The following is a 20,261-nucleotide window of genomic DNA, read 5'->3' as shown; positions in this document are numbered from 1 at the left end:
TGGCTCGCGATATGTTCCCGACCCCTGGCTTAGACAAATGTCTCATGTGCTGAGAATGTGCTAACGTGCTAACCATAAAATTATAAATCATAAAAGTTTAAGAACCTCTTCATGGTCAGAATGGCAATTGCACCTCGACCTGTAATTGGCCAAAATGCTCCGTTCGACTTTTCCGAGACCCTCTACTCTTCCCTGTTGAATACGGAAGCTTGATCTCTGACCAACTTTCTGTAGATTTTTGAATTTTAGAATATTGAATTTGGTGTTCTGAATTTCTTCTTCATCTTGAAAACTTGAAGCTGTATTTTTTTAAACGGAATATTTACAGTGTAAGAATTCAGAACCAAAAATTTGCGGTTTGAAAATACATATTTATAAAATTGTGCCATAAAAAAAACAAAACAATTAAACTTGGTTAAATATGAAATTGGAGTTTAAAAATGTCAAATTCAAACCTATTTAAAATACAACGTAATATTACATTTGGCAAAATCACTCTTATAATTCAAATTCAAAAGTCTATAATTCAAATTTACACAATTCGAATTCAAATTGTTTTGTCAGATTTCTTGCTCCATAGCTAATCGCCAATATTTAAAGTCTGTTATTTATCAAACAGAAAATTTAATATTTTACTTGCATGATTAGTTGCATATTTGATACATATTTAATATATGACACAATCTAAATGGGATTGTAAAGGGGTGATGGTTTTCACAAAGGGGGTGATATTTTGTATTACTTGCATCTCCCCTCATCTCGGGACCTGGGTATAACAACGTATATTGCAACTCTCCGCAGTGTTTCCTATCTCATCTATCCTAATAATGCTGGGGTGATGGTTTACGTCAAACCGAATGATGACCACCAATTGTAGGTCTTGAGATGTCTAATGTTGAACACTAGATGTCGCTATCGGCCTATTTACAGCGCTGCGGTAGATCAGTAATGTGTCAGCGCCAAACTACAGGAAAAAAAACTTCGGCAAAAATGGCGGAGGGTGCAACGTCTCTGAAAGGGTTGCGGGCACAAATGGGTAAGAATTCACTTGTTTTTAACCTGTTTTCGTCGTTCTCGTCGCTTTCACGAGCCACATAATGTCTCGTTAGTAATGTGCCCTTGTTTGGTGGTTGTTTGGACGGTTAAAAGCTTAAATCCTTTACTTTCATTAAGAGGTCTGAGGGGAAGAGTTAGCGGGCTCTGATGGACGGATATCGGCCAGCTAAATGCTAAACTAACTCCAGCTCCAGGCAACGTTTTTGTGTTTATTCACTCCTTGTGCATGTGGAGGTCAATGTTTAGATATGGAGTGAGTAAAGCTGAATATTCGACGACTTACGCGGTTTTAATGGTCTTTTTGTGGGGACTTTTGGAGAGCTTGGATAAGTGATGTTTGGTTTGACAGGGACACCACATCATATCCTCTTTGGCGCCCTGTCTGAGCACAGCATATAGCCTTTACCTCACTTTTGTTTAAAATAAAAAAAATAAGTATTTAACCTTGTATACTAGGTATTGCCTTAATATGGTGCTTTTTATATGTACAAACGCTCTGTAATGTAATAATTTGAAACTGCGAGACGCTGAAATTGATGTTGGAAGAGTTAATGTATATACTAAAGAAATAGTCCGAAGTGCATGTTTGCATGCAAACAAATGGAGTAGAAGAACATTTACACCGAATTAAAAATGTATATGTCTAAATCTTTCGATCTAGATGTTAAGTAAAATCCCATAAAGTTTTCGTGTGTAGTGCTATTTTAATTAAACAATGTTTAAGTAGACAGCACTAAACTAGTTTTGACTGATACGTGATGTATTGCTGTGTCTCTTGTGGCTTGTCAGAGTTGAATATGTGTGAGCTTTTGTCTTGTTGATGCTGGTGTGGGCCATTTTGCTCAACAGGATGTCTGACTCTCATTATACATGGAGATGGACTCATATAGCTTGAAATGTATAGCTTTTTTCCTTAACCATCTGTTTGATCAGAATGAATATAAGCAACACTATTACGTTCAGTGTGTCGTTTTCTTACTATTAACATTGTAGCTGCTCACTGTAGCAGCTCAATGTAGCAATGCCAGCTCTGTTGACTAGATCCTCTCCCTTAGGAAAACATGCCTTGTTTGCTTGCTTTGCATGCTTTTCTCCCTTGCTGATGAGGAATGATTTGCACTTTTGATGCATTGGATATGTCACTAATAACCTGGAAGCTTTAGCCTGCGCTGTAGCCTGTGGTTGGTCTCAAGAAGTTGTAGAAGCTCATAAGGCCCTGTTGTATAAGGAAGATAGTGTTTGGTAAGTATAATAGACCTGAACAACTTCTGCTTTTTATGTCACTTTAGCTTATTCTTTACTGGAAGCTTCACAGTCACACAGCCTGAATTAAATTCATTACATTGCTAGAAGCAGGTCGCTGTGTTGTTCGAAATCTTCAAAGTGAATTGACATCTGTATCTACACTGCAAATTTCTTGCCAGCTTTAACCCTGGCCTGACTGCAAGCATAATAAAGGGTGGAGTCCATTGGTCCTAAAAGCAGCACATTTTTGGTTATGTCTGCAAAAAGAGTGTGCGAAGACCAACTATTTTGAGGCCTAATCAGACCTGAGACAACACTGTTTTGGTTGGGATTTCTTCTCTTGCTTTTTTAGACAGTTATTGATTAGCATGAAAAATAACATGGACAGTAAGAGACATGTGATATAAAATTAGGCTGTTTTGTTATTGTAATCCACTAGGAAGCACCTATGTTTGTCAGATGTAGTCTTGGCTGACAGATTTAAGGCTGTAATTCTCCTTCTTAAACCGTCAGCTCCCCTGCTCTCTGAGTGGTCTCTAGGGTGAATTTGTGAAGCAAATGGCTTGTATTTGTATTTTAGCTCTACAGGTGCTAGAACATACGTTTGCCCAGATCTGGTGAGGACACTATCATTAGCCTCTACGATGTGCACATGACCCACTGTTCAAAAGTCATCATCATCATCACCACTCTGGCCCTTGAAATAGCCTAGGCCAGGGGCATTCAATTAAAATTCCACGAGGTCCGGTCTCTACATTTCCTTCCCAGCTATTTTCAGACAATAAATTAAATGCTGTCAGTATAGCTGTGAAATGACATGAGGAATCCAATTTTTTTAAAATCATTATTATAAATGTCCAAGTTGGCAGACTTTGTAAAAGAAAAAAAAAGTTTGTAAAAACTGTTTCTTCAAAAATGGGCAGGGATGCAGACATGAGGCCCCTGAGACAAAGCCAGAGTCGTGGGGTTTGGGGGATCTTTTTCCAAAAGATTGAAATATTTTGGTGATGCATCGCGATTCATATTTAAATTGATTCTGAATCGATTCTGGGTTCAGTTTAAATCATGGCAGAGCAGTGGTGCACGTCAAAGACAAATGTGGAAACAAAGAGTTAAGTGCATACACTAAAGTCAAGTGCACAAACACGACTGTTTGTAGACCAGCTGTATCAAACACAAGACCATTTGTGCCCGAATGAAACTACAATCCCGAAATTCTTTCACAAACCCACACACATATCAACAGGAGAGTTTATTCACGATAAGAAGTAGAGATGCACCGATCGACCGGCCAGGGATCGGAATTAGCCGTTTTTCAATTACGAGGAAAATTATGGAATTCATGGCCCTGGATGACCAGCCGTTCTCCATAGTTGAGGACAAAGGGTTCAGAAATCTGATACATTTCCTCAATACAGAGTAGGAGGTACTTTCCGACGTCGCGTTGCCCGAGTTGTTTAATCTCGTGTCATGTCACACACGCAGCCTGTTATCTGTCAACATTTGGGTACACAACTCCGGGAGAGGGGAAGTGGGGTGCTGGATGGCAGAGGCAGGCTAAATACTATAGAAATTGTGCCGTTGTGATGTAATGTGCTGAGTAACGTAATATTTCCCACCGTGTCCGATATTAAAATCAGTGCGACACACATTGCAAAAGGTGTGGGCATTGTCGGTATGGCTTCGGGATATGAAATTAAATTCTTCCATTCAGCTGTTGTTAAATGTACATTTAGTTTTTTTCACCGTTTTTGTTTTGGGAGAAATGACAAAACGGGACACTCCCGGGAAAAACGGTTACAAGCCGTTCCCGAAGCAGATATTTGTACATCTAACGTAAGTTGAGCGTATTGGACACTTCAGTTTTTCAGATCTTTGGAATTGTTTTGTTAGACGAGTAATAAAGAGAAAAAGTTCCATTTATAAAAATAGTGGAAAATGACATCTGTTATATAAAGCAACTCATTTGTAGTTAATTGTTATTTCTACCTCTTTCCATTCACAGAGCACTTTATTTTGAGAGTTGTTTAAGTGAGAGAAGATCCTGTAACTTAGTGCAGTTTGGGGGAAATTGTAATGTTTAATAATTTATTTTATTATGAAAATAAAATTTAGCATTGAAGAAAGGTAGATTTTGTTTGTATATGTGGTCAATAATAGTTCTTAGAAAATTGGAAGCGAAAAAAATTGGTATCGGCAGGTCGCACTTGCAAAAAATCAGAAATCGAAATCGGCCAAGAAAATTGCAATCGGTGCATCTCTAATAAGAAGCCAACAAACAGCATGAAAGACGAGCTCGCACCCATAATTGCACTGATTTGCACACAACAGGGGAAAACACTGAAGAAAATAATGACGAGGCAGCGGTTCAGGATATGTTGGTGATGTTTTCATTTAATAATTGTTTTCTTAATGTTGTTCACAGCTCATACTGTAAAGGCCAGTTTATGTAATGTGACTCTGAGTTTTAAAACAGCTGTTAAATAAAAAGCAGATAGGGAAAAAATTGAGTAAAAAATACATTATGAAGAAACTGAAAAAAGAACGTTATTGATGGACAAGATGCATCGTGATGCATCGAGAATCATTTTATAATCGAATCCTTACCCTTTGAATCATAATCGAATTGTGAAGCCAGTGAAGATTCACACCTTTACTGCCACCCCCATGCTTCATGGTTGGGATGGTGTTCTTCGGCTTGCAAGCCTCACCCTTTTCCTCCAAACATTACAGTGGTCATTATGGCCAAACAGTTACATTTTTGTTTAAAAGGACATTTATACAAAAAGTTAGATCTTTGTCCCCATGTGCACTTCCAAACTGTAGTCTGTCTTTTTTTATGGCGGTTTTGGAGCAGTGGCTTCTTCCTTGCTAGAGCATCTGCTCAGGTTATGACAATAGATGACTTGTTTTACTGTGGATATAGATACTTGTCTACCTGTTTCCTCCTCTTCACAATGTCCTTTGCTGTTGTTTTGGGATTGATTTGCACTTTTCGCACCAAACTACGCTTATCTCTAGGAGACAGAATGCGACTCCTTCCTGAGCAGTATGATGGCTGCGTGATCCCATGGTGTTTATACTTGCTGATTATTGTTTGTATGGATGAACATGGTACCTTCAGGCATTTAGAAATTGCTCCCAAGGATGAACCAGACTTGTGGAGGTCCACAAATTTTCTTGGCTGATTTCTTTTGATTTTCCCATGATGTCAAGCAAAGAGGCACTGAGTTTGAAGGTAGGTCTTAAAATACATCCACTGGTACACCTCCAATTCAGTATCACACTTCCTATCAGAAGCGAATTGTCTAAAGGCTCGACATCATTTTCTGGAATTATCCAAGCTGCTTAAAGGCACAGTTCTGGCTAACTAGAATTGTGATATACAGTAGTTAATTAAAAGTGAAACAATCTGTCTGTAAACAATTATTAAAAAAAATAAAAATGCTTGTGTCATGCACAAAGCAGATGTCCTAAAATACTAATATGAAATCTGTGGAGTGTATAATTACTTGTTTTAATGAAGTTTATGTAAATTTCTGACTGAGAAGATAAGTTTGCATCCCCTTTTGGCTCGTAAATGTTCACACCCCTTTCATAATTTATACAAATATAAGAGATAAAAGTTTTTATTTTTATTTACTACTGCTCTTCAGAATCTACATTACAGGTATTTACAGAAAGTATAGTATCCATATAGTAGTGTGTTGTCGTCTTGAGCATCAATGAATGTTTGCATTCATTATGAGAGAGATGGCGGTGTAGTGGGCTAAAGCACATAACTGTTAATCAGAAGGTTGCTGGTTCGATTCCCACTGCCACCACCACTGTGTCCTTGAGCAAGGCACGAAACTCCAGGTTGCTCTGGGGGAATTGTCCCTGTAATAAGTGCACTGTAAGTTGCTTTGGATAAAAGCATCTGCCAAATCCATAAATGTAAACGTTTGCAGCTTGTGTAATAGTTGTGTACAAATCCCAAAGTGTCAAAAGCTTTATATCATGTTTATATCATGATCTGCTTAAGTATTATTTGAACTTTAATAAAACTATAACGCATTAAATATAACTGTATTTAAGATGTAACGTTGGGGTGTTTCCTTTAAAGATGCTCGACATGCAAGTTTTGCTTCAGCGGAGCAGCAGCTCCAGTTCCACTTATTCCCCTGCGAGTGTTCCTTCTGTATTTTCTTATTTTGTATTTTTGCATTATAATTCCCTCATACTTTGCGATCTACATCACCTGAAGCTGTTTGGAAAGTTTAGTGTGCATCTGGACAGTGAGCTGTTATCTTCCCTTCCTCAGTCAGGTGTGAGCTGCAGTGCTGCTCTCACGTGTCATCATTTGAGTTTAATGTGATCTCATGTTATGTTAAATAAGATCAAATGACTATTCGACAATGGAAATGTTTGTCTACTATTTATTTTATTGTCGACATTGTCGATAATGTTGACTAATTGTTTCAGCCCTAGATATAGTGAGCGTCAGGTTACTTCCATCTTTAAAATTTCAAAGACAGCGTTCCATAAGAAAATGTTCAAGCAGCAGACATTGGGGACAACCATAGACTGTAAAAAAAGGTGGACAACGCACCTTCGCTCTTTTCCATTGGTGAGAACTGAAGCCGCCAGTGTCCCGATATGGCGCTGACATCTTGGGACTTGAATCTGCACAGTTGCGATTTCGGGACCAGACCTGCACAGTAGTGAGCAGGAAATAAAGCCACGAAATCAAGGCCCCACCCTCACTCTCGCTGAATCAATCGCAAGCACACGCCCCTGCACTTTTGACTTATGACGGTGTGAAATAATTAATTATAGAAATTTAGATATTAAATTTAAAGCTCCAATCTCCTCAGTCCTCCGAAGATCCGAAAAAAGTCAGTTGGTGCTTCAGTGACTACTTCGCTCAGAGAACCTGTCAATCACAGCTGTCAATCATGATGTCACAGCACCGTTTTTATAGCATCAAATAACTAACTAAAAACAAACTTATTTTGAAAACAAACACTTGAAATTACATCAACGTGATAGTTTCTGTCATTTACTGTAGTTTCTATCTTTGGAAAAAAGATATGTGAAGTGTTATTTAATTGTTTAGTTGGTCTCACGTCCCGTTGAATAACATGGGGAGGCGGGGTTTATGACCTATACTAGGACCAGTCACCGGGGGGCGATCGAGACGTTTTGGCTTCACTTTTGAGTAGGGCATTCACGCACACACACACACGCACACACACACACAGTGTATTCTTAAGGTGAAAGGAAAGTGTCAGAGTGTAAGTTGTTATTTGCATGTGAATGAAGATGCTTTTTTTCAGTATGTTCAACATAAATGTTGAATTCTGAATGTTTATTTTCATTGTTTATTTTTTGTTGGGTGAAAAGGAAGGGTGGCTGGGTGACCATTCAATATTTTTTTATTGAATGCTAGACATCAGAATGCATTATTTTGCTCTTGTACACTTTTACTTGAATTTTATTTTTGAGTTTAAGAAAAAGGTGAGTGGCAGAGTGTATTACAGAGTGTATTGAAGTGAATGAAGAATTAAAAGATGCACTTTTTTCAGTAAGCTAGGACTATGTGTTTTCAACATAAATGTTCAATTCTGTTGGTTCAGGAAGGACGCCATGACAGGCTGCTGGCTCCCAATGTCGCTGTTAATTTTCTTTTAAATTGGTTACTGTATTCTTTCAGTTGCTCTAAACAAGTATTTTGGGTGACCTTTTTATTTTTTTATTGAATGCTAGACATCAAGTTGTTAATTTGAAAGAAGAATTACAAGATGCATTTTTTTCAGTAAGCTAGGCCTATGTGTTGTCAAGGCGTCAAGGTTTTATTGAATGCTACCTCTGACTAAGAATGCATTACTTTGCACTTGTATAGGCCTAGTCTTTTATTTTGGAATTTTAAGAGCAATAAACATATATTGCAATGTTAAGGAATTCATTTTTTTTTCATTGAGATATGTAAATCAACATGTATAAATTGCTATTAGTCAATTAATGGGGAGATAATCGAATCGAATCGAATCGGACTGGAAAAATGAAGCGTTAGATTAATCGATGCATCGAAAAATAATCGATAGATTAATCGTTTAAAAAATAATCGTTTATCCCAGCCCTACTTTTGAGGGCTTGTGCGGCACACTTGGGGACAACAATGCATTCCAGTTAATTTAAATTAGCCTTAACAGTATAAACAAAGCGCATTCTTTAATAGTGAAAAATATTTGAGGATACAATGCTGAAAGATCAGTTCTATCTACGCCAGAGCGCTTTCACTGTACACAGCTCTGTTGTTTTGTTACGTTGATCACTTGAAATGTAGAAACTGTGAGATGGGACAACCGATGTCATGATGACCTGGACTGTCTGCTAATTGGTGACTGCTGACCTAGGCTTTCATAGCCCAGGTGTCCCCACTAATCCTGTACAAGAACTAGTGTGTGTGTGTGTGTGTGTGTGTGTGTGTGTGTTTTTGTGATTTACGAGGACAATTTTGTAAGTTACAAATTAGTAATTACAAGGGTATTATGCTATAAATGTGATTTATGAGGACATTTCTAGTGTCCCCATAATTCAAATCGCTTAAAAATCATACTAAACAATGTTTTATTGAAAAAGTAAAAATGCAGAAAGTTTTCTGTGAGGGTTAGGTTTAGGGGTTGTGTTAGGTTTAGAGGATAGAATCTATAGTTTGTACAGTATAAAAGTCATTATGTCTATGGAAAGTCCTCATAATGATAGGTAGACCAACGTGTGTGTGTGTGTGTGTGTGTGTGTGTGTGTGTGTGTGTGTGTGTGTGTGTGTGTGTACACACAACTATGCAAGGAGATAGAGAGCGAAGGGGAAGAAAATCACAGCTGTGCCCTCTGTTGAGGCCTGAATAATTGGACAGTGCAGACACATTCCTCCCCAGGTATCTGCCCTGGAGCACTTCCTGTTGTCCCAATAACAGCCTGCTACTGCAGCAGAAAGAGACAGAGAGTGGGGGTGAGTGAGTTAAACAGTTAGTGGTAACTGGACCCCACTGACCCACTGAGGACTGACTCTCCCTGACTGCTGGCCCTCCTTGGATGTGCATGGCTGGAAATAGAGAGAACCTATTGTTGGTTTTTGTATAGCCTTTCATTGTTTTCTGTCAGACTGAGAGGTTTTGTTAAATGCTCTGTCTTGTCATCTGACAGTTTGAACTTGGCAGCTGTTGTGAGAATACAGTGGATGATGCAACTCACTTTAAATTCAATTCAAATGGAAAAATTGTTTAAATGGAAAAAAAAATATTATTGTTTGAATATAAAGAACCAAACAGATTGGCTTTGATTGTGTCTGTGAGAGTGATAAGACAGATGTCACCTTAGGAACAAAAGTTATATTATAACTGTTTTGACACCAGATAATCTGTAGTATCTTAATCATGTAATTTTTTTATGTGGCATACCGCCTTGTTTACTTCTGGGAACGACTGCGACTAAATGCATGCTTATATAAAATAAGGAAAGTACAAAGTGTTCAGTCGCATCTATGTATATATGCTTGATAATGTATGCAGTCGTTCTTTTTATTTAAAGCGGATGTAATTCCTGCACCAGTAGTACCACCAGCAGAATCCCCAAAATAATGATTGTTTTTAAACAGGTTTCTCATGCACATACCCTTCTTTCATTGTTCAGCCAAAGAGGCTCTCCCGCCATTGGTTGAGCCAAATTTTGCTGTATCTGGCTTGTCAGTTGAACCAGACTGTGTTTCCCAAAAGCATCATACGCCTAAGTAGATCTAGAAGCTACTTACTAGGGTTGGGGGGAAAAAAATCTATTGTTACAAATCATATTCTTCAGCAAAATAATTTGAAAATCATCTCCCTGAAGAAAAATGTATTTTGTATTTATTAAAAAAATAAATAAAAGATAAATGGGATGGAGTGGTGGTGGCGTAGTGGACTAAAGCACATAATGGTTCGATCCCCACAGCCACCACCATTGTGTCCTTGAGCAAGACACTTAATCCAGGTTGCTCCGGGGGGATTGTCCCCGTAATAAGTGCAATGTAAGTCGCTTTGGATAAAAGCGTCTGCCAAATGCATAAATGTAAATGTAAATAAATATAAGAAGCTTTATTTGTGCAGAGTTCCATGCTAACAGGTTTTCTCTCAGATAAGTTTTGTCTCTTTAACTCTTTACGTTTAGTCCTTTATAGGGTTGTAATGGTTCTCGGTAAAAAAATGAACCATATGGTTCGCCACTCATGGTTCGGTAAGCATTGGTTCACCTCAAGTTTAACGCTTTCCCGGTCCGACGTGCCGAACTCGACCCACGGTGTGTTTCAGAGGTTTATGTTTTTGAAAGATAAAACTCCAAAAAAAAAAAAAAGTAAACATAATACATATATTTGGAAAGCTGAGATACTCGTGATTCGAACGATGTAAACCTTTTTAAGATACAATCACAACAGCAGGTACAATCTATATCTTTGTCAGACCACCAACATATAAATAACCAAAAACAAAATTTAGGCAACTCACCTATGAAGCCTCATAGTAGTCCACTGAGCCATAACTTCCCGACAAAAACGGTGTTGTTTCATTGTCAAATGTCCAAACGATCAAATCAAGTAAAATGTTTAGTCCAAATCACATTATTACATCAATAAATATCCACAGACTCTTGTTGCATCATTTCAAAGCACCTGGCAGCTGTGCCTAATCTTTCACATATTATCAGTAATAACTTCAGTTCAGATGTAAACATTTCCTATATCCGGTATCAAAATGGAAGCACGCACTCTGACCTTTCGATTGACACCTCATTTGACCCAATAGGAGCTTCCATGTCCTATCCAAAGCCTTCAATACCCAACCACAGTCTGTGTCGAATGTAAGGGCATACCCACATTCCTTTGTTTACTGATCAAACCAATTACATCGAAGAGTGGAAATGACTGACGCATCGTGATAGCCAATGAAATTCTGAAAACAGTGATATGCGGCTTTAGTGGATTGATTAGAGCATGATTCTGTTATGCGTGTGCGTAAGCAGCCTCGAAGTTTACCGACAGTTTTACGCCTCGCGCATAAAGCCATTGGAGAACTGTTTTGGAACTGTTTACACATTTGGCAATTTAAATATGGTGAAACGGACGCGAAAAACAGTATTTTCACCCCAGGATGTGATATAAGAAGGCATTCATTGTCAAAATTCTGAGTTTGGAGATGAAATTTCTGAAAACAATACAGATGATTTGGAGGCAGAGGAAATATGGAGAGATGAGACATGGCTCTGGACAAGTAAGTGTTTTCTTGTGTTTTATAACATATATTACTGTATATTCCTCATAAATAAGCTTTAGTTTGAATAATGAACACATTTTGTAATTACCCTTTGTCGTGTGTTTCCTCAGTGAGTGTTTGAACCGTTTGTGCGTGTTTTTTGTATTTGTATGTGCGTGTGTGAGGTTTTAGTTCATTGTTTCAGATCTATTGACATGCTATATAGATGTTTTGTATATTTACTGTAAATATATATATATATATATATATATATATATATATATATATATATATATATATATAAATATAAGTTGAAAATAAGAATATATGTTGTGTTTGAGAGTCTATTTGTTACAATGCGGGGAGGTGGGGGAGGTGTAGGCCCATCTATTTGTTACAATGCTGAATTGATGGGGGAGGTGTAGGCCCATCTCTTTGTTCCATAGTACATTGGCAAAGTATACAGTATTTACAGTAAATATACATACAATAATGCATATTTACACACTCGAAAAGAAAAACTATATATATATATATATATATATATAATACAGAAAAGATGGAAAAGTTGTGTCTAGCTTTGTAAATTACATTCATTTATTCTCCCCCACTCAGCAAGCGGCCACATAAAGTGGAGCAGCAGGACAGCACCTCATCAAGAGAGGAGGGCTTTCAGAGAGACCCTTTCTGAGGAGCTGGCAGAGTTGGGGTCTCACTCCACAGCCAGACCCGTATCTCCTGCTCCACCGAAGAGCAGATCACAGGCCGTTGCACATCACCAAATCTTGCACCGCTGGTCGTCTGAAGTGCAGGCAGTGTCATGCAAAGACACCAGTGAAGTACTCTTCCTGTGTTCTGCCTTTGTGCTTTGTACCCAAATGTGACTGCTACAATGACTGGCATGTTGCTAGAAACATGTACAATTTTATAATGGTTTGTAAATACTTTGTGTAAAAATTCATGTAAATAGTTTGTTGTGTATTTTTTATATAAACAAATTGTCCACCATAGCACTAGTTTTGACTCTTTTATATGCACAACATTTAGTTTCAAGAAGGGAAAAGGCACTCTAATGTGTTTATGCATCAGTTACTCTGTGTCAGCAAAACTAATAGTGGATCTGGATATGGAATATGATAGCTCTAAGTGTCATTTTCATTAGAGCCCAAAATTATGACTGTACGTTGAAGCATTCAAAAGTAGGAGCCTTTTTGTCCTAGGTTACCAAAGGGTCCTTTTGGAGTATCCAAAAGGCACTTTTGTAAAACGCCTGGGTGTACCCTTAGAAAAACATGTGTAAAATATTCATTTTTTATGGTATTGTTCTAAAACTTGAACTTGGACTAGGTAAGGCTTCATGCTGTGATCCCATTGTGTTCTCAAGCTAATAGCTACAAGTTATAGTCATCTGCAGGCATCTGTATGCAAAAAAAATTTCAGGCAGAAAAAAAAAACTTCTATTTCATTGTGTTCAAACTTCTATTACTCAGAATCAGTAGCACTTACAGTAATTCTGACTGCTGGGGAAAAAACTTCAGAGTGTCCCCTTTCAAATGTGACCAAAACCATGCATGTACTCCAAACGGTTCAAGAACAGCTTTAAATTTACTTTGGGTATGCCTTGATTAGGCGTTTTAGGCTAATTTTACAGGATTGGGAAGAGGTTAATGACGAATCTGGAGCACAAGGTTTGAAAACGAAGCGTCAACTTGACGCACACAGTTACGACCACTGCTAATGCACCTGAATGGATCTGTAAATGGATAAGCTCTGCATGTGTTTGAAGTAGGTCAACTTGATGACATGAAGCCTCCTGCATTATTCAAGTCTTCTATCTGGGAACATTTTCTTTTTGCAGTCAATTACAACAGCGATGGTCAAAAAAAGTTTGCAGACATTGCTCAACGTGAGTGCCGTATACATCGGTAATACATCGAATAACATATATTTTAATCATTTACACCGACATGAGCCGGAGGTGAGCCGAAACTTCATATACTCCCTTCCATTTTTAAGCAGGCACTCAGTGTTAATTCAGAGGATAAAACAATAACTATGGTGTTCATTGCCATAACGTTATGTTGCCATACACCGTTGATGAAGATGTGAGATTTCAGCGTAAGATTAAACACTCAAGCCATGAAATCCCGGACCCTTCTCGTATCCGTTTTTATAGCAAGGTTCCCTCTGTAGTGATGTACATCTTCCGAATGTTGAATATATGTTAATATGAGTTTGAAATGCACTTTATGTTGATGCATGTCACGTAATAGTGCAGGTATTAAGTTAAAGTATTGATTTAGCAATTACAGAAAATGTTTTTATAGTTCAGGTCCCTAAAGTAAATTAACCATGGTTTTACCATAGTAATATTTTAGTAATCATGACTGCTGTCACCAGGGTTTTCTTAGTTAAAGTCATTGTTTTGATACAAGTAACCACAGGTTTACAAAAGTAATACTATAGTTTCCATATAGTAACCATGGTTTTACTACATATTATAACCATAAGAGTAATCATGTTGATTTTGTGGTTACTATGATTTTACTATAAATACCAAAATATGGTTACTGTAGTAAAACCATGATTTTTATTAAGGTCAAACCTGTTGGAGTGTTTAACAAATACAGTGTTCTTATTTTGGATTTGGAGTAATGTTTTTATTTCTTCTGAACATAGCAAATACTGAATCGTACTAGGGATGCAACGATACCACTTTTTTTCTCTTCCAATATCGGAAATCTTGTTACCAGTGATGTAGGTGTGTAGGTTGTTGTTTTAACGATATGCGAAATCACATTATCGAGTATGTCACTCGTTTTCAAAAATCTATCAAAAAGCCGTATTAAGTGTCCATGAATTCACTCCGTGCTGCAGCAAAGTAGTATATACTACTGCACATGCGCATTCAGATCGTGATGTTGCACATTCGATTGCGGTGTGTATGACAGAAGTTAAAATGGTGTACTCTTTAATATGTAAAGAAACACAAACCTCGAACTACACATTATGTCAATATAAATGTAGAACTTATTAAGGAAAGCTGTGTTAACTAGTATACTGGATAATGTAGCTGCAAAATGAACAGTAATTCCATTGTAAGTCATCTCTTTTTTTTTTTTTTTCAATTCAGTTGTAAGATATCAGTTCACTTTCCATTCACACAGCTATTTTTGGAACCCATTCAACTTAAATATTATTATAATTTTTAAACAAATGATAATAATAATAAATTATTATAGTAATATATAGTAATGCATCTCAATCATGCACCTTATGTCACGGATCCACTGGTCTCTCTCTTCCTCACTGCCGTCAACGCTCACTCTCCCCTGAGTTCTGATTACACACACCTGCATATCATTATGTGTTTTCAAGGCTTCAAGGTTTTATTGAATGCTACCTCTGACTACGAATGCATTACTTTGCACTTGTATAGTCTTTTATTTTGGAATTTTAAGCGCAATAAACATATATTGTAATGTTAAGGAATTCATGTTTTTTTCATTCAGATATGTAAATCAACATGTATAAATTGCTATTAGTCAATTAATGGGGAGATAATCGAAATCGAATCGGACTGGGAAAAATATTAATCGTCAGATTAATCGATGCATCGAAAAAATAATCGCTAGATTAATCGGTTAAAAAATAATCGTTTATTCCAGCCCTATACCTGTGTCTTCATTATTGCCTGCAAGTATCATAAGACTGTTGTGAGATCTCTGTTCATCATTGCTATACCCTGTCTGGATATTACTCCCCTGCTGTTTGCCACTCTGCTCAACTGGATTTACTCACAATGTTTACATCACTGTTTCAATCATCAGTTCAATAAACCCTGCTACTGAGTTCATATCTCTGCGTCCATGAGTCTCCTTGTGACACCTTTAACTTTTAAAAACCCTCACGCTTTTATTTTGACATTCTGAACTCTCCAGGAAGTCCTGTATGTGTCTGTCCTGTACGTTTACATTAGTTTAATTTGCTTCTTATTCAAATTCTGGTAAAACTGCACCGGTGCCGTTCTAAATCCATATAAGTGAACCAAACTATTGAGCATCTACATCTGAGATGTCCGTGGGTAGCGCTCAAATATTGCGCACTGCGTGAAGGCTAAAAATAGCTGAAGTTGTGTGTAAACAGAGCAGCGCCATATTATAGTGAATATATAAAATGCGCAGCTCCAGTGCGTGCATTTTATATATTATAAAACACCGCCTTTTGTGATTCATAGAGCTATCGCACATCTTCAAGTGGCTTTGAATAAAATGCACAAGTCATATGAACTTTAATTGTGTTTTAATGGTTCTTTTGTAATTTTTTGAGCTTGACAGTAACGAACATGACTAACACACAGTAGGGTTGAAACGATTAGTCGACAACGTCGACAATAAAAACATTTACATAAAAAATGTTTGTTGTCGAATAGTTGTCTTATTTCATTTAACACAACATTTAACACAACTAATGATGATGCGGGAGAGCAGCACTTCAGCTCGCACTTGATTGAGGAGAGGAAGAAACCGCTCACAGTCCAGATGCATTCTAAACTTAAAAAAAAAGTAAATTTAAGGTGATGTAGATCGCAGAGTATTAGAATACAAAAATGTAAAATAAGTCAAATACATACATGTAAAATATGGTGTCGTTGTGAAATAAAACAGAGCCATACCTGGTGTTCTGCTTAAGCAAAGCTTGTCTGTCAGAGCGTCTAAAAAGGAAGCACTGCGGCGTTATATACTGTATTTAATGCAAATAATTAGGAAGTGGGTTGTATAAATAAGCGCAAACTCCGAAACTGGTATTTGTCTGTGCGGTCAGAGCTGCTTGTATGAGCTGCGTGAAAAACAGTACGAGAGAGTTTCAAACTTCTACCGGTTGATACACTGTCTCGTGCGGTGACTCATCACTGATTTATTTTAGATTGTTTTTTATAGTGATTGCTCGCAACATAGTGAATTATAATATCAGTGTCACTGTATCTTATAGTATAACAATATAAATATTTAAAAGTCCTTATGTACATTTACTTTAACAGCTATGCTGCAGAAGAAAAAATTGTTATCTGAGAATTTTGAATATAATATTTTAATTAATTTTTACATTTAAATATTTAAAAATATCGAAAAATCCTTAAAACAAGATACATTTATCTGAGAAGAAACATTTAAGATATTTAGACTTGCTTTTAGAGACAATATCTTGAATATGAGAATATATATTTTTACTGCACTGGCAGAAGTATGAACAAGTGAAAAAATACACTTCTATTTAAGATACATTCGCTTAAAGCAAGTCTAAATATCTTATGTTGTTTCTCAAATAAATGTATCTTGTTTTAAGGATTTATAGACAATGTTAAATGGAAAGCAAAACAAAAACCCTTGATAACAAAAGGATTTTTTGCAGTGAAAATCTTAATTAAACAATAAAAATCCAAGTATTCTCCCCTTTAATTCAGTGAATGTCATTTAGATGTATTTTTAAAAGATGATTTTATCCTCTTTATTGCTAGTAATACAATTTAATACAACCTTTTAAGTCGGGGCACAAGCTGAATAGTCAGTTAAGAGCTGATGATTAATCATTGCAATAATCATCCGAATAGTCAAATAATAATTATAATAATCGTTAGATTAGCAGATTATAAAAATATTAATTAGTTGCAGCCATAACACACAGTATTGGCTTTGGATCGGGCATGTTGGACCGATACCCGATCCCTTTAAAAATGGCAGTATCGGAGCCGATACCGATCCAGGTATCGGATCGTGCATCCCTAAATCGTACCGTGATACAAACCGAACCGTGAGAAATTTGAACTGTTACACCCCTAGACCTTTAATGCACCGCTGCTACAGCTATCAAGCTCTGTTTGTTCACTGTCGGACATCAAAAGCCTCTGCTGTGATCAATGTTCCTGTTATTATGCAAATAATCCAAAAGTTTATTTCAAAGGTGTTGTGGAGAGTATTTGTCAGAAGTCATTCTGCAGTCACTGAAGTTTTTATATGAAAACATCAAATCGCAATACTTATAGAATTGCAATATATATAGAATCGGCTAGGAAATATCGTTGTTGTATCGTTTCGGGAGGTCTGTGGCAATTCCCAGCCTTATTAATTGAGTAGTTCTCCCAAAAATTATAATTCTCTCATCGATTATTCATCCTTATCCCTTCTCAAACTCATATGATTTTCTTTCTTCTGTGGAACACAAAAGAAGATATTTTGATGGAGGTATTAGGTGTTTTTTTCTCCATGCGATGCAAGTCAGTGGGGAAGACAATGCAACACTTTCAAGCTCCGAAAATGACACAGGCAGCATAACGGTAATTCATACAAATCAAGTGGTGTCTTCTGAAGCGACGTGATCGGTTTTGGGTGAAAACCGATCATTGGGTTTCCCGCAGCACTTTGAAACTAAGGCGTCCGCCCGCCTAAGCAACACACGCCTGCCGCCTTAACTACGTCGTCAAAAAAATATATATCATACCTGCAAACTTGTCGCTTTTCGGCGAAAATCGGCGTTTTCTTGGTCAATTGGGTCATTTACGCGAATCGCGTAGAACCGGAGAGTTTTTTTATGGGGGTGTATGCTGCCCGCCCTTCATCTGCATGCCATGGAGGCTAGAATTGAGAAACATTATTGGATAATTCTTATAATTGACATTTCTCTGAGCCAATCGGAATCTTAGCACTTTTTCTCTTGGCCAATCGGAATCTTAGCACTTGCGTCAGAATCTTGAAGCACACAGCGTCAACCACGCGAGTCTGATGGAAACTCATAACGTGTAGGAATCGTATGTGAAATTCGAGGTAAGTCAAGCTTTTTGGAGCAAAAACAAAAGCTATTTGTTTGCTTGATTCAAGTAACGTTAGCTACCGCTTTTTATGTGATATAATTTACAATAGTATTGTATTGTCTATGGGTGGAACGGTACATGTAAGTTATTCATATTGAACCGAAACTGTACGGGTGTCACGGTTCGGTGCACGAATTTGCACAGAGAATACAAGGGAAAAAAAATAAATAAAACTCTAGATAGCGATAAATTTAGCTCTCACTGTGTCACTGTGTGTCCGACTGTTTGTAATTTTATTTTATTTTATTCTAAACTGTTTCAATTATTCTTATTTTTTTTATTCTTATTTTAATCTCTTCTATGTAAAGCACTTTGAATTACCATTGTGTATGAAATGTGCTATATAAATAAACTTGCCTTGCCTTGCCTCTATTCACGTTTTGTGTGAACACAGCATAATAAACAGGCTGCGATGTCAAGATTGTAATGCTGTAGTGTGTGTGTGTGTGTGTGTGTGTGTGTGTGTGTGTGTGTGTGTGTGTGTGTGTGTGTGTGTGTGTGTGTAGTGAGAGAGAGAGAGAGAGAGAGAGAGGCGCGCGGGCGCGTTCGAACATTGGAAACAAAAACATACTCCATCATTTTGTTAATACAGGACATCATTCAAACTGCAAAGTGTTTACTTATTTGTGTACACTCGCAATCAAATACAACATTGTGCTTTTGTCACACTCTAAACTCTTGTCAAACTGTAACCTACAACTGTCACCCAACCAAAAACACACACACACACACACACACACACAGTTTTAAAAGCAAAACATTTATCCAACCCCATTTCAAAACAGTCTGTGGGTTCTATCTTTTGGACATTCATCATATCGCATTGGTTTTCATTTCTTGTCCTCAGAGCACTAATCTGTTTATTTTTAAGTTACACATTCTACGTTGCTTAAAAAAGTATCCAATCATCCATCCCCCTCCTCCCCCACCCGGCGGTAAAATACTGTCACCTTTTTTACTCTGAGGAGTTTGCAGGTATGATATATGAGCAATATTCGCTGTGTTACTCTGTCCTGTTTTCTCCCTTTCCATCTTTAAATATGTGATAAGCCTTCGTGTTCGCTTCAGTCTTGTTATCAGCACGTTCTTCCGCAGCGGCGCCGAGCGTGTGTGTGTGTGTGTTCATCTGAGCCTCATTGGTCTGTCACTGCTCGTCAATGTCCGAATATTTGAGATGACCAATCAAATCAAAGTAGGCAGGCTTTACGTTCACAGCACGAATTTTAGCGGAGCGATTCAACAGTAAAGGTGCGTACACACTGCCAGCGACATCGCGCGCGACAGCGACTCAATACCATTCATTTTCAATGCGAGCACAGCGACTTCCGGCGACACAAGCTGTCGCGACCGTTGGCGCTAGATGTGGGCGTGTCCAGCGACGCGACAAAGTTGAGAAAAGTTCAACTTTGGAGCGACTAACGGAAGCGACAGCCAATAGGAGAGAAGACGGGAGAGCTCACTTGATCCTCCTCTCTCTCTCAGCTCAGTAACAGAAAGATGGATGAAAGGCTAATACTTGCTGTTAGAAATGTTCCGGTGCTCTATGATATATCTCTTCCCACGTACAAGGACATTTTTAAGAAAAATACTGCGTGGAAAGGTGTATCTGAGATCGCGGGGATTTTATGGACCCAGACAGACCAGCATTTGCATTTTCGCCGCAGATAAAGAGCCGCTATGGCAAACAGCACGCCTTGTTTCTCATTCATCTTTGATTTAAAGCATTTTATGTACTGATTCCATTTATATTTAGTCTTTTCCCTCCAAAATGTTTGTTTTTAGTGGCAAGAAAAGAGATTCGCTGTCAACAGCAATGGAATGGCATC

At 37.6% G+C, this 20,261-nt stretch overlaps 1 protein-coding gene across 8 annotated transcripts in view; it reads left to right on the top strand.

Moving 5' to 3' along the window:
- Positions 1 to 993: 993 nt before the first annotated feature.
- The window catches only part of LOC127663102 (ensconsin-like), an 85,689-nt gene continuing 66,421 nt past the window's right edge, over positions 994 to 20,261 (top strand). For all 8 annotated transcript variants that reach the window (XM_052154546.1, XM_052154547.1, XM_052154543.1 and 5 more), the window contains exon 1: positions 994 to 1,036. In XM_052154546.1, the coding sequence (XP_052010506.1) occupies positions 1,033 to 1,036 (4 nt within the window). In that variant the 5' untranslated portion in view covers positions 994 to 1,032. The remainder of the gene's footprint in view (positions 1,037 to 20,261) is intronic.

Source organism: Xyrauchen texanus, chromosome 23 (genome assembly GCF_025860055.1).
Source record: "Xyrauchen texanus isolate HMW12.3.18 chromosome 23, RBS_HiC_50CHRs, whole genome shotgun sequence".
Classification (NCBI taxonomy): domain Eukaryota; kingdom Metazoa; phylum Chordata; class Actinopteri; order Cypriniformes; family Catostomidae; genus Xyrauchen; species Xyrauchen texanus.
The sequence above is the reverse complement of the archived record's forward strand: the minus strand, read 5'-3'. Positions and strand labels throughout refer to the sequence as shown.